General features: G+C 43.5%; 1 protein-coding gene across 1 annotated transcript in view; it reads right to left on the bottom strand.

Annotated features, from left to right (window-relative positions):
• LOC128301193 (fringe glycosyltransferase) overlaps positions 1-13,231 on the bottom strand; it is a 120,139-nt gene that overhangs the window by 70,208 nt on the left and 36,700 nt on the right. The window contains exons 3-4 of the mRNA XM_053037548.1: positions 9,446-9,494; positions 1,323-1,425 (exon numbers count right to left, since the gene is read on the bottom strand). Coding sequence (XP_052893508.1) covers positions 1,323-1,425; positions 9,446-9,494 — 152 coding nt within the window. The remainder of the gene's footprint in view (positions 1-1,322; positions 1,426-9,445; positions 9,495-13,231) is intronic.

Raw genomic sequence — 13,231 nt, 5'->3', positions numbered from 1 at the left:
CACCCATTTCTGTTGGTTTATCAGAATCCACCCTTGATGGACTCATATTTCTTCCCAAAAGTTTGATCGATAAGCAGCATAAAAACTGCATCGCAGCAAATTAATGCCCCATTGTCGCTACAGGAAATCGAAACCGATTCGATAAGATCCGTTTTGCGCGTGCAGCGTACGCAACTCTAGTGCCTTTTTACGAGGTGTTATTTCACCGCACATAATCTCTCAGCTTCCATGGCATGGTCCCATTTCAACGAGCCCATTCGCTGCCCCGCGGGGCGCAGAAACGGGCGCACGTCAGAAACACAAGCAGCACAAATGACAAGAAATACTGCAACGCTCATAAATTAACACCTGCACCCCTGTGTGACCGTTTGGATCGAGAGCAAAATCCGCCGAAGGAGGCAGAATCCTGCCCAGTTCCGATCGAAAAAAACAACCGTGGAACAAAGTAGCAGATCGGACAGATTTCGCTCATCGATCCTAACCGGGGACTGTGCGAGTTGCATATTTTGTGTGCGCCCCAGTCGCGCGGGTGCATCGTCCATTGCCGTGAGTGTGTGTCGAGTCGAAACGAAGGTGGTTTTAATTAAAGCCAAATGTTGAGCTAATAAAATATTTTAACAAACTACCCCACCGGTCTTTCTGGTCGTTGGGCAGTTGAGCGGCCAAGTGTTGCATGCAAAACCCCGTAGCTACCAACCCGATCGTTTCCGTTTGCGACATATCGCGCGATCACACTCTGCGCGAGAGGGTAAAAGCAAACCATTAATATGTGTACATTTATATTAAAAGTTTTTCTTCGCCACACATTCACCCTTCCGAGTGGAAAAGGAGACACTTTCCTTATGTGGGGGAAATAAATTCGTTTGCGGGGTGAATATATCGCCATCGTTTTGGCCGATTTCCTGTGGATAATTAATACACCGCATCTGCCGCGTTCTGACCGTTGCGATCGTAAAGTGGTAGTAGATGGTAATTAGAATTTATCGTACCGGAGTAGCCTGCACTGTGGCAGAAGTGTTTCGCAAGGTGAAAGGTGGTTTGCAAAGATGGTAGATAGGTAGTAGCTTTTTTTTTGTGTTTGCATCTTGCTGGACATTTTAATGCCCGATGGTAACCGATAATGATAGTATTGGTTTAATTGAAGTTTCGAAACATATGTCCCTTCCGCTTTTTCGGGACATTCTTTGACTACAAAGATTGCTTTTCCCCGATCTTATCACAGCCGTTGCGGGATGGAATTTGAAAAAAACGCGGGAGACTTAAAATGAATTCTTTGCAAAAGTTTATCACGAAGGAAGTGTTGACATGAATACTATACTCACTTTTTCGCACTGTCGAGGAAAAACTCAAACTCCTTGCCCATCTTGCAGCAGAGCGCTTTCCGAAAGTGGCCCTGGGAGCAGTTCGAGTTGACCATGTGGTTGTCTGCGTGGAAGAGAGAAAAGGAAAGAAGTGGAAGAAAATATTTATTAACACAAACGGTACAAAATTACGGGATCGTCGCTCGCCTAAAACCGGGCGCTGCACCAGTAGCAAACCGGCAAAGGTTCAATCGTTTTAATTTTAATTACTGCCAAACTCGTTCCTCTGGTCAAATTAAATTAAGAATCTCATTCGTTAAAGCGAGCAAAAAAAAAAGTTCGGAATATCATAAAATACAATGTTTTTGCACCAAGAAATGAAAGAAATTTGGCTAATTTTAATTTTTCCTACCAAAAAGGAGTCCCCAAATGGGTAGAGACAAAAATCATTATACAAATGGAAATTTGTGGTCGACAGGCGGACCATTTTTTGTTTTTTTGGTCGTTGGTTGAATCTTCAGCCTACTTTTCCTTTTCCGATATGAGTGCTGCTACCTTGTAAGCCTTATCTAATCGAGTTTTGATTTTAATTCTCCGCCCGGGATCCGCTTTTATCTTCCATCTTGGCCGATATCGTCCGGGGATCGTCTGCCTGAAGTCGATCGGTTCGGTTTCATTGTGACAGGTTGCGCTGTTATCGTGTTGTTTACCGGCCGAAGGTGAGGACGACATCGCCGAATCGCGCAAGAATCATGCGGCCATAAACTAATGGTGACATTAATGACAGCGAGGATGAGATTTTTGCGTGCGTTTGCATTTCTAATGTCTGTGTCTGTCGTCGATCTGAGCTGAGTTCGCTTTGTCCATTTCTAATCTGATGTTCAGTGACATTCGTGGACCATGTTTGTAATATTTGCCAAGAATGAGAGGGGCAGAGGATGAAGGTGGATGATAATAAACGTTAATTTTTGCTGCGGATTGTTGGTGGTGCCAGAACAGGGAGTAAGTTCCAGCGTTCTTCCAACTTGATTTGGTTTGAGCTGACGTGTGGTTCTGCGTGTCTCAACCTACGCACCAAACATGCACGATAAGCTAGCGTTCGGAAACGAGAATAGCGTGTTGTTGGATCTTCTTTTGTTGAGGAAAAAGCTTCTTAGTTAGGAATTTTGGACGCAACTATAGGTTTTTTCCTCATACTTTGTTTTGCTCCATCAAAGTCATTAGAAAACGATCCTCAAAGGTGTTGGACGCCGCTTTGCGCGATGCTCCGTTCGGGAAGCATCGTTGGAGTTGTCTATTGCTAGGTGCAAATGTGCGAATCTTCCAGCTCGCGATGAGGTTGTTAATCGAAAACTGCACATAAGAATGTGTAACATGTCATCGAAAGACGATTTAAATATTTAAGCCGTTTATCTTGATAAGACATAATCGCGCTCCGTGTATGGTTTCGAGGTCATTTCTTCTCTCGCACAGCGCTCATGCATATTAAACGATGGAAAGAAATGAGCTTTCTAGCCAACAAAGGGAATACGGTGTAGCATCCTTGGATTGTAATGAAACAAGCTCGAACCAGCCCATTTCTCGTAGCGTTTGGGTGGGTTATGATGTTATTTAATAAAAGAATCCAATTCCAACCGCAACACACCCGCAACGGTTGTCGGTGGTTGTTTTTTTGTTATTGAATAAGATGTTTTTCTTCGTGATGATGGTCACAATTTATTGACATGCGTCCGTTTGTCTCTTTCCCATTCGTTTCGATATAAAAAAAGTACCAAACCACCAAACCAAGCCTTCATCAACCGCTCTAAGTCTAAGTCGTCAACAAACTCATCACTTTGCAGCTTCTTCTTCGGTTGCGTGAGGCATCTGGAAGCGAATAATGTGTTGATTTTGGGGAAATATCCACTCACACACACACACACAGACGGGCCGAAACTCTGGATGGAAACTGGAACCAGCTGAATGATGCGATCGGTTCGTACGATCGTGACGATCGTAAACATAAAAATCTCACCGAGCCCATACACGCTTTAATTAATGGCACATTTTAGTTCGATATTAACATGGCTCAACGAAATAGGTGGGTGCGTTGGAATCTTCCCAAGTTGGCCGTACCAACGAACGATGTCGTAGCGACGAACCTCCGGAACATAACTCTATTCGTGTTTTGAAGGTCTTTTTTTTCGGGGGGGCTGGTTGGTTCGAATATTTATTTTTTCGAATGAGAAAAGTTGAATGGTGAAGATGTTCGCTTTCCGGGGCGGCCATCTTGGGGATGTTTCTTTTTCCATGTTGGAATTTTAAATGGGAAACTGAGGCATCTGCAGCGTTCGATACAGCAATAAAGGCCGGAGAAGGTGTCAAAATATGTCTCGTTTCAAATAATATTTCAGATCGTATGGCGATGGGTCGTATATTAACTTCATTAGCGTTTCGAAGGTCGCGCTGTTGTCTCAATTTCAATTAGACATAGACATTAAAATAGATCGATGACAATTAGTGAGATAAACACTCTTGTATCCGTGTACGGTGTTTGCAGCGATTGACAGAAGTATCACATTTGTTAATTAAATGGTTTATTATGCTAAAGATTTTGCCTAAAATATTCTCTGTTGATAAGTTTAGGTTATTTACTTAGTATTTTTAGTAACTCTAAAAGATCCAATATGTATAAACCTAATAATTTTTACAGGTGATCAGAGCCTTATTAAATAACAGTGTTATGTCCAATGGTCACTAGATGCATCTCGGAATCCATTAGTTAATGTTTTATGATTGCAAATTAAATTATTGTAAAGCTTAATCGGGATCTTGCTCTCACCAGATCTCGATGCTTTCACCCGAGACGTGACTTTCACATTAAGCGAATTAAGCTTTTAGACAACTGACAGATAGACGATTAATTTGCCATCGAAGATCGAAAACACCCACTGACTAAACAACACACCGAGCGCGGCATGATAGTAACGGTTTCTGCTCAAAATTTTAACATGATTTTTATAGCACTCGCTTCAGTGTTACACCGCATGCATGCTGGTGCTGGAAACCAATGTGATGAAGCTACATTTCACCCATGCATGCTCGTATTACACCCTATCAACACCTCATACGAGCGGGCGATTATTAAGGTATCATAAATTCCAGCCAACACGCGGACAGAGCGAGATTTGAAGTTCTAGCTCATAACTATGTTTTACGTTTTATAGTTCAGCCCATTGTCACGGGTGGTTACCAAACGCCTCAACCGGAATAGGTCTGGCGTCTTTTGCATACGATAGATCTTTCCCCGTTGCCGCTAAATGTCAACCCGAAACCGGCAAAGGCGGTACGGAATGTGATTAGCATAAATGGTCATCATAAAATAGTTATCTCTTCTTTACGAAGCTGTTTGCTGGTGTTCTTGGAGAGGTCGCGCAACACGATCCGCCCCCGAATCCAACCGACCAACAACGCGTTCGTGTCACGATCGATTAATACTCGTAAAACTAGCCGCGCGGCTAGAAATCCCGACGAAGATCCGACGTTTGGGACGTCTTTGAAAAGAAACCCCAAACCCGAGATGGGAAGAGTCCCTCGCATGAGGTATTTTGGCAGATTTTGCATAATGATACAAGGTTTTAAACTCCTCTTGGTTTGGTTCGTCTAACCACTTTCACGTCGCGTCTAAAAGGTATCCATAAATTCGTTAAAAGGTGTCATCGCGATGTCCTTCTAGGCACTAGGAGTTGCTGCGAACAATTAACAGTATATCCGTTCAGCATGTGCGGTTCAAAACGGTTTGCTCTGTGTGTTTTTCGATTCCGCAGCGAAAGGAATTCGATTTCCATAAAAACCATTACGCTTTAGGTTTGGAGTTCAGTTTAAGATAAGCAATGAGGCGGATATGGGATGATCTAGCCGGAATGGGTTGTGTTATCGATGAGTTATTCTTCATTTTAGATAGTGTATTCAGCATACGTTGTATGGGTTGCTGTTAAGCTGGGAATGTCGGGATGGATTCAGGACCATGGCTCATTACCAGATGATTCAGTATCGATATCGCTCGGGGGGGAAAATACCTTCGAAGAAAACACTTCTGTGTGGTCAAATTGTGATTCACGTTGTGATTGGGCTCGTTTTTACAGTTAATTTATAGACCCAACAATATTGTCCGCACGCACAATGGCGTTCGCAAGTGCGAGCGTAAGAGATGATCGTAAAGATTTATCGCAACTTCCCAGGGAGATCGTTCATTCCGCGTTTACGATGGTGCAAATAATAAATTATTCCCGTACCTTGGAGATCGTCTTTTTTCGTGAAAACTTTTTTTTTTTGATAATTGTGTATCCACTGGCAATCAACGTCTGCAATGTTTTGTTCCGCAGTTGTAACCACCGGCGATGGACGTTCTGCTCTGATTAGCGATAGGCTGCTTTCATTTCGCTCAACTGAAGCAAATTCCTGCGGGTGCATGTTGATTGAATTTTATGATCCTGTCTCGCTACTCGCTTCGAGAGCGACTTCCCTTTGCGGCCACTATTGTGGGGGAAGATCTTAACGAACGGTTTGCCTATTGTTTACCACATTGCCGCCCTCGTTTTACTTCACGCGGTACAGTGCCGGACGGCCATAATCCCGGGTGGTGGCGTTTGATTTACGACAGGTAGCCGGATCCATTCCGATGAGACAGAGCTAAAAATCATAATCAATTTAGTGCTCTCATTAAAAAGCGGGAGGAAAAGACATAAAACGATGTGGACAAGGAAGACCAAGGTGGAGGGGACAAAAAAAGCAACAAACCGGACAGCGTCATTGGGTGTCGTATATTTGTTTCCGTGTGTCTTTTTTTACCTTCTGGCTTTGAAGTAAAATTAAATGACCTCCACACAATTGCACCCCTTCAAATCGGAGCCGTCTGGGATGTGAGCCTTCTTCAGGCATGGCCCGTGGTAGCGCGGAAAAATCTTCTCAATCACCTCCGAAATTCGCCTCCCTTTCGGGATATGCTGCCGGTAGCACCACCAGGTCCACCAGGTAACAGGTAGCAGGGAAATTATTCCGAACATTTTGATTAGCTTATTCTCTGCCGTTTTCCGGTTTTCGTACGCTGCACAACGGGTGCTGCCCCGACCAGTGGTCCCTGTTGCTTACGCGGTGGTCAACTGCGTGTCGTAAAGAGATATCATTTTATTTTCATTTGACCGTTTGGCAAACGAACGATTCTCAAACGCGGCGTAAGATGATGGTCCTCGGTTTGTGTTTTTTTTTTTGCGGGAGTTTTGGTGGACTTCACTCTCGATTGCATCCTTGGAAAGGTGGAACCGAGCGCACGGCAAACTATCGTGCAATTTGTGCTGCCAATGTACAATAAAATCGTCGCTTTTGGGGTGTAGTGAAAAAGGAAAACAAGGAAAAGGGACAAGAGGGGAAGGACAAACATGTTTGGCTTTTTTTTTTTGATTATCAAAGTCTGTTTCTTCATGAAATGCCTGGAGGATTTCCGTTAGGGCGGTGTCGGTGTATAAGTTTGATGACAATAATTTTGTTTGTGCAATGATTACCGAGGCTGCCTGATCTTTATCGAGCGAGATCAAACCCTTTACGGGGTGGAAATGTTGCACGAAACATCGCAAAAGGAAATAATATTCTCAAAAATAATTGCGATTTATTATTCCACCATTGCATTAGAATTCCTCCGAATAGACCTTGATAAATCGTCTTACTTCGCAACATTTTTCACTGATTAGCGTGCGCACAAAAATGGACGAAACAAGCATGAAGGGGGGAAAAAAAGGTTCCAAAAATTCAAAACCCCATCCGAGAATGTCTCTTCATTAGCGAAATCCAAGAATACTTCCTTCCGAAACATACGTTCGGGTCAGTTAGGAACACAAGGTACCACGGTGGTTGTGGAACTGTGGCTGCTGTGAGGCTGCCGTTATAAAATTGTCTAAATTGTTGTTGACAGCGACCACGACCACGAACGAATGGGCACCAAGCGAGGGCAATCGGACAGAAAACGATTTGGCAGTGAGAAGGAGAAGAAAAAAAAAGTCCGAAACGTGCCCAAACGGAAGGTCGATCATCAATCATTACATGCTGACGATGGTGGAGCCGATGGTTCTCGGCCGGATTGGCATGGTTGTGACTATGAATTTGACCTATGGGAAACATTTCAGGCGGGACGTAATCAAATCATACCGTTTTATTTGGTTTGGTTGGACGGGGAATTTTGGGGGAATCTACGGGAATAGCATCACTGAGCGTCTAAGGGATGCTGAAAGTTGGCAGCAATCAACGAACATTTGCTCTGATCAGAGTGAACACAAGCTCAGAGTTTTTTTTTGTGTTGCAGGAAGTAACAACTTCACATTACTCCACATTGTTCACCTTCCCAGTTGTGTTTCACTTTCAGCGTTGCGAAAGTTTTTTTTGCTGTGTGTAATCTTCCTATATCCTCCAAACCCCCTACTTTTTGGGGATATCTTTTCGGACACGCCAGACTGAAAAAACTGTTCGCCCCGAAATGTTTCGGTTTCGCGTGGAATTTCACATCATTAGGAGGTATGCCGATCAGAATGTCCCTAACAAGCTGACATTTATTTATACGCTTGCATTGTCAGTGCTCGGTCGCTCAGCCATGATCATGTTGAGTCAGCGCGAGCGATCACTGATCTTGATGGGTTTCTTAAAGGTTTTCTGGATCAGATTTTATTATTTGGTAAGATTTATACTTTTACTCTCAGTATTTACATCTTTGAGCTTCTAACGAAGTTTCCCAATACTGAGCATAAGACGGCAGGCAATTGGTAATCTTTGGCTAATGGAAACGGTTTGCTGTAACATCTTTAAACTGAAGACCACAAAAATAAGGCCTTTGACCTCACAAAAGACACATCTAACCGCGCATACGTCAATGATGGTTGGGATCCGATTTGTGTGTGTCCTCTGTTATTCAAGTTCCCTCCGAAGACTTTGGGCGACACAGCTTTTGTGTGTGTGTGTGTCTGTTTTATCCGATCGCATCATTCAATTTAATGAGTTCAAGAGAAAATCAAATTATCGAAGTCTCTCCGTTTACGATACGAAGCCTAGGATGGTGGTGGTTTAAGGGCAAATCGGATGTCCCCGGCTTTTCAAGCCCGGGCCATTAATCAGCCATTTTGTGTCGTCTTGTTTTTTTTTTGTCTCATGCCTCCCATGCCGTGTGTCGCGTCATGGTTGCGCGTTTGATTTGGTAAGTCTATAAAAAGGGGCCTTCGTAATAGATGAAATCCGAATGTTGTTGGGAAGTTGGGAAATTAAAACAGTCATCTCTCGGTGGACACAGAAGCGAACGGCGTTGTTTGTGTGATCGCAACGGATTTCAAGCTGCAAAGCTAAAAACAAAAACAAAAAAGAACTACCTATCCGAACCTGTTGTGTATTGAGTCGTAAAGTTCGGTAAAAAAGTAGGGAAAAAAGGGAGACGAAATAGGTAATCGGACGTAAATGCCGGTGAGTTAACAGATTTTATTGGATTTTAATAAACGACATCTTGAATGTTTGCGCATCGCAGCTGTATGATCGGGAAGACGAAAAAGACAACAAAATAGCTTAAACCGACTTGTTGAGATGCTGCGAAGGGAACTATGATTCTTGGTGCTGGGAGGTGTATAAAAATTCTAGAATGTACTTTTAAAATGATCATCTTCCATTCCGTAGTATTATAGAAACTTTTCAACGATACTAATCTTTCCCCGCTTAGCAGAAGACTTTATGGATCTTACCTCAATTCCTATTTGTTTAATGACTTTAACCGGACCCCAAACCGACGCACCTTTTATCAGTTGCTCAACTGGCAGATGCTTTTTGAAATACGCTCTCAAACGTTTGATTCGATCAAGCGTACGATTGATTTTGGTCGTAAAAATGCCATAAAACTTAAGATCGTCTTCATAGCGTTGGGAATGTGTGGTATGCCCTTCTCTATTGTGGAGCTTCTGTGTGTTGCGTTTTATTATTTGTAAACCCTTACGGATAGCCATTCATTTGACTTAAGCTGAAAGGTATCACTCTGGGGAAACTGTAAAAGCATTCCCAAAAGATGTCTAGAAAAGCGCTTTGCTGCTGGATACTGTTTAAGGTTTACTAATAACAATAACTTTACATCTGTGACTACTTACTGGTCAATTTCTGGTAGTGAGGGTCGTTGGTGTCCGTGAAAAACCACGTCTGAAATTGAAATAAAAAATAAAACATTAGAATTAAGTAAAATTAGAACAATTAATAAATTAACAAATGAACCAGAAAAAAATTGTCATAGTTTTTGACACAACCTGCTCATCTAGAGGATCGAAGCTTAAAACAAATGACGGGAGAGGGCGCCACCATCAATGCAAATAAAAAGCAATCGAGAAAAAGACCAGTAATAAATTTTGAACGTCTCTCATTATAAACGAGGCTGTTAAAAATCTACTGATAAAATCTGAAACTTTGCAACACAAATAAAATAATTATTACTAATTACTAATTAAGCATTAGTAACAATGTAAGAAATTGGAAATAATAAATTGCGAAAAATACAAAAACATAATACAAGAAATAATTAGTACCAACAACGACAGTTCGCTATAAATAAAAACTAAAAAACAGATCTGTAAGTAGTCATTTATTAGTCGACCTTCCGTGAGTAATACTATTAATAATCGATTGATGATCGATTACGTCCGCAAACTTCATCGTCAACGCTTCGGTCAACCGATCGGCAAGTCAATAAAAGATAATCAGCTTAATTATTCTAATTAAAATATCCAACCCCGTTACCCACGGCACGAGAAAAGACGAAGAAAAACGAGACACTTTTACCATTAATGGTGGCCGGTTTTTCAAAACGAGACATCGATTTTCCCCAAGGGCCCGTTTGATTTCCCCCCACCATCCCCATCACGGGGTACGATTTTTCTTGAACATTTACCACCTAGCGCTCTTGACCAGGAGATGCCATCGATCGGCCGGTTTCGTGTTTTGAGGCTGTAGGTAAAGGAACGCCACCCGGGAGAGTGGGAAGGTGCGCGCGGTAGGGTTTTTCGCTAACGATGGAAGACTTTTGATGAAGGAATTGTATCATCATCGTTCGACTTTGATGGACGCACCGCGGCAGGAGAATCAAACACAAAACCGCTAAACGGTTGATCGATTCCGAATCGCGATTTCTTCAGCAGTTCGTTCGGAGATTCGCGATTCAAGTCACTATCGATTGTCGCCCGAGATCTTGATCTTTCTTTCAGCAACCGCCGTTCGTCAACCTGCCCGACACACAAGATGGCAACCGCGATCTGGTCGGCCGGCCGGGCCGCGTTCGGGCAGCAAGCTGTCAGGGACAGAAAAAGTGGCCACTTCCAAATATGTCCACGAAAATAAAAGCACTCATGAGCACTCGTCCCGATGGCTGTGATTTCTCGACTGTTCGAGGGGGATGCTCGTGCTGTGGGAAAATGGGACCCGCCGATCGCCGGTTATAGGTTCGTTCGACCAAACCGGAAACCAACCGTTTGGTACAATTCTGTCAGTCAAACGTTGCGGGAAACGGGGGAACGGGGCGCTGACCGCGCGTGTTTATGCATGAGGGTTGCCCTTTTTTGCTTATCGTATTTTAATCATCTCATCACCGGCACTCGCACACGCAAACCGCTGGTCCTGGCGTGTACCCGAAGAACCGATCTTCCCGGGATGCCGGCAAATGAGCCAAGCAATTGCATTTTGATTGCATTCCTGGCGTTTCCTGCCAGGGGTTCTGGGGATGGATTGGAAGTTTTCGCCGTCGATTGATCGTCGATGGTTGACATCGCAATCAGCATACAGACAATTAAGAAATGAATGTGACGCAATTAAGCATCCCCATATTAGGGACGTTTTGTTCGTTCCTGCCGGGTGGGTGCGCCGATCGTGCGCAAGGGAATAATGTCAGAATGTGCAAGAATTATGACATTTTTACGGTGTTACGGTGTGCCATCGAAACGTGTTACTTTCTCTTTAGATTCGGCTGCAACACCGAGAATAACGGGTAGGTTGAGGTTCTAATTAAGATTTGGCTGACCTCGCACACAATTCACGATCCAATTATCCGTACTGAATAGGAAACACTCATAATGGCCTCTTTTGTGGCCAAAAAATAAGCGAGTGACTTCGCATCTTCCAGCGGGGATACAAAAACGGACTGAAAAAACCTTACGAGTTCGTTCCTGATGATATCTGGTTGCAATTTCGATACCGATACACCTACTCAGTGTGAGCCTCCATCCCAGGGAAAGAGAATTCATCAATGGAAAGGAAAATAAATTGCCCATTGATTGTGAGCGGGGGAATCGTCGCAGCCACAGGAAGACAACCTTTGCGAAATGCGATCGTCATCTCCGACTCCGCTATCAGTTGATTAACATCTAATTAGACCAGACACGAACAAATGATGCCGATGTTTCTTTCCGACGGCGGGCACTGGTTGGCGTTCGCGATCGCAAGGCAGACGATATCGTCCGGGTGTTTGTTTCGTGTTGGGTTTGGGTTTTTATAGAGCACCAGGACACCGAGCCCGGAGTCGTTGATGTGATTAATCGCTCGCATTGGGTGTGTATCGGGTGGGGGGATGAGCGAACCGAGAGGAAGATCTGCTTTGCACCGGAACACCGTTCAACGTGTGCAAGCCGATCTTTCGCCGATTCGTGTGGCCCATACTGAAGAGTGGACCGGCTCGGTAGGTGATAAGATGGCGATCGATTATGTCAAAGCCGCGGCAAGCGTTACGAGCTAAGCCTAGCAAGACGCGATGTGCGAGTGTGTTCCGTTGCAACATGGGCCGCGCGATGCGATGGTGCTGCATTGGTGAAAGAGACACTTCGTTTCGCTATTCAAATATCAATTTAATTTACTGACTCATTGTTCATTGATGCATAAATCAGTTTTCACGATCGTTTGCGCTCGCTCGGCTCGCTCCCTTTATCTGTTCCGTCCGGTTTTATGTTTGGCGAAGTGCGTTGCGTTCGTTTTTTTCAAAGCTTTTGCTACCCAAAAGTGAACAAATAAATTCACGATCGGCGGTTACACGATGTTGGGGAGGGGTCTTTGCGGTTTTTGGTCCTTTTTGTACACTGACTTCTTTGGCGATGCAACTGACCGTCTGCGTTACTCAAGATCGACATTGAAATATGCTAAAGTATTTCTTTTGGTCCTTGAAAAGCTCTTTTAACTACTTTTAAGTTACACTTAATAGCTTTTTCCTGTGTGTGTTTATAAAGAATAGGACAGGAAAATTGGACTTTACCATTTGCCATCTGTTGCCAATTACCATCTGGCGACGAAAAGGCCAAGTTACCAAACGGTACCGTACACAACTGCAGTTTTGTGGCTTCTGCTTCGAAACCTACGAGAAATCGAAAGTATTCAAAGAGGATACAAACAGTCTCTTCGCGTCTTTTTTGCGAGTCAGGTGAAGTAAAGTAAAATAAAGCAGTACGAAATACGGACGAAACAGACAATTTACACAAAACGAACACACGAAACAAATTCTTTAGCGCTCAAAATTTCTAACCGAACGTACCGCTACAGGTAGGTTTCAAAACTCGCCCAACTAAAAAAGGGAAGCATAATCTTGATAAAACCAAAAACCCCACTGTCTGACACTTTGGGGTTTCGATTTGGTAGTGCTACGGCCCCCCGTTCTCCGGGTGTAATGCGATTTATTTCGACCCGCGCAACGGCACCGGCTCAAGCAAGCGGCTCAAAAATTAAGATTTATTTGCTCATTGAAATTTCACATTATTTGTATATAATTCATGTTTTGCTTATGTTCTACACGTTCGTTCCGAGGCGGGTAGTTCGAATTGAATGCTTGGGGTTGGTGCCTTTCGTTTGCATTCCGTTTTTAGACCTGCATGAAGGATTCACTTTTCAATAGGAACCCGGAACGTTTCGAA

The sequence above is a fragment of the Anopheles moucheti genome, chromosome 3 (genome assembly GCF_943734755.1).
Source record: "Anopheles moucheti chromosome 3, idAnoMoucSN_F20_07, whole genome shotgun sequence".
NCBI classification, from domain to species: Eukaryota; Metazoa; Arthropoda; class Insecta; order Diptera; family Culicidae; genus Anopheles; species Anopheles moucheti.
Note: the sequence above shows the minus strand (reverse complement) of the source record. Positions and strands in the feature narration are given on the sequence as shown.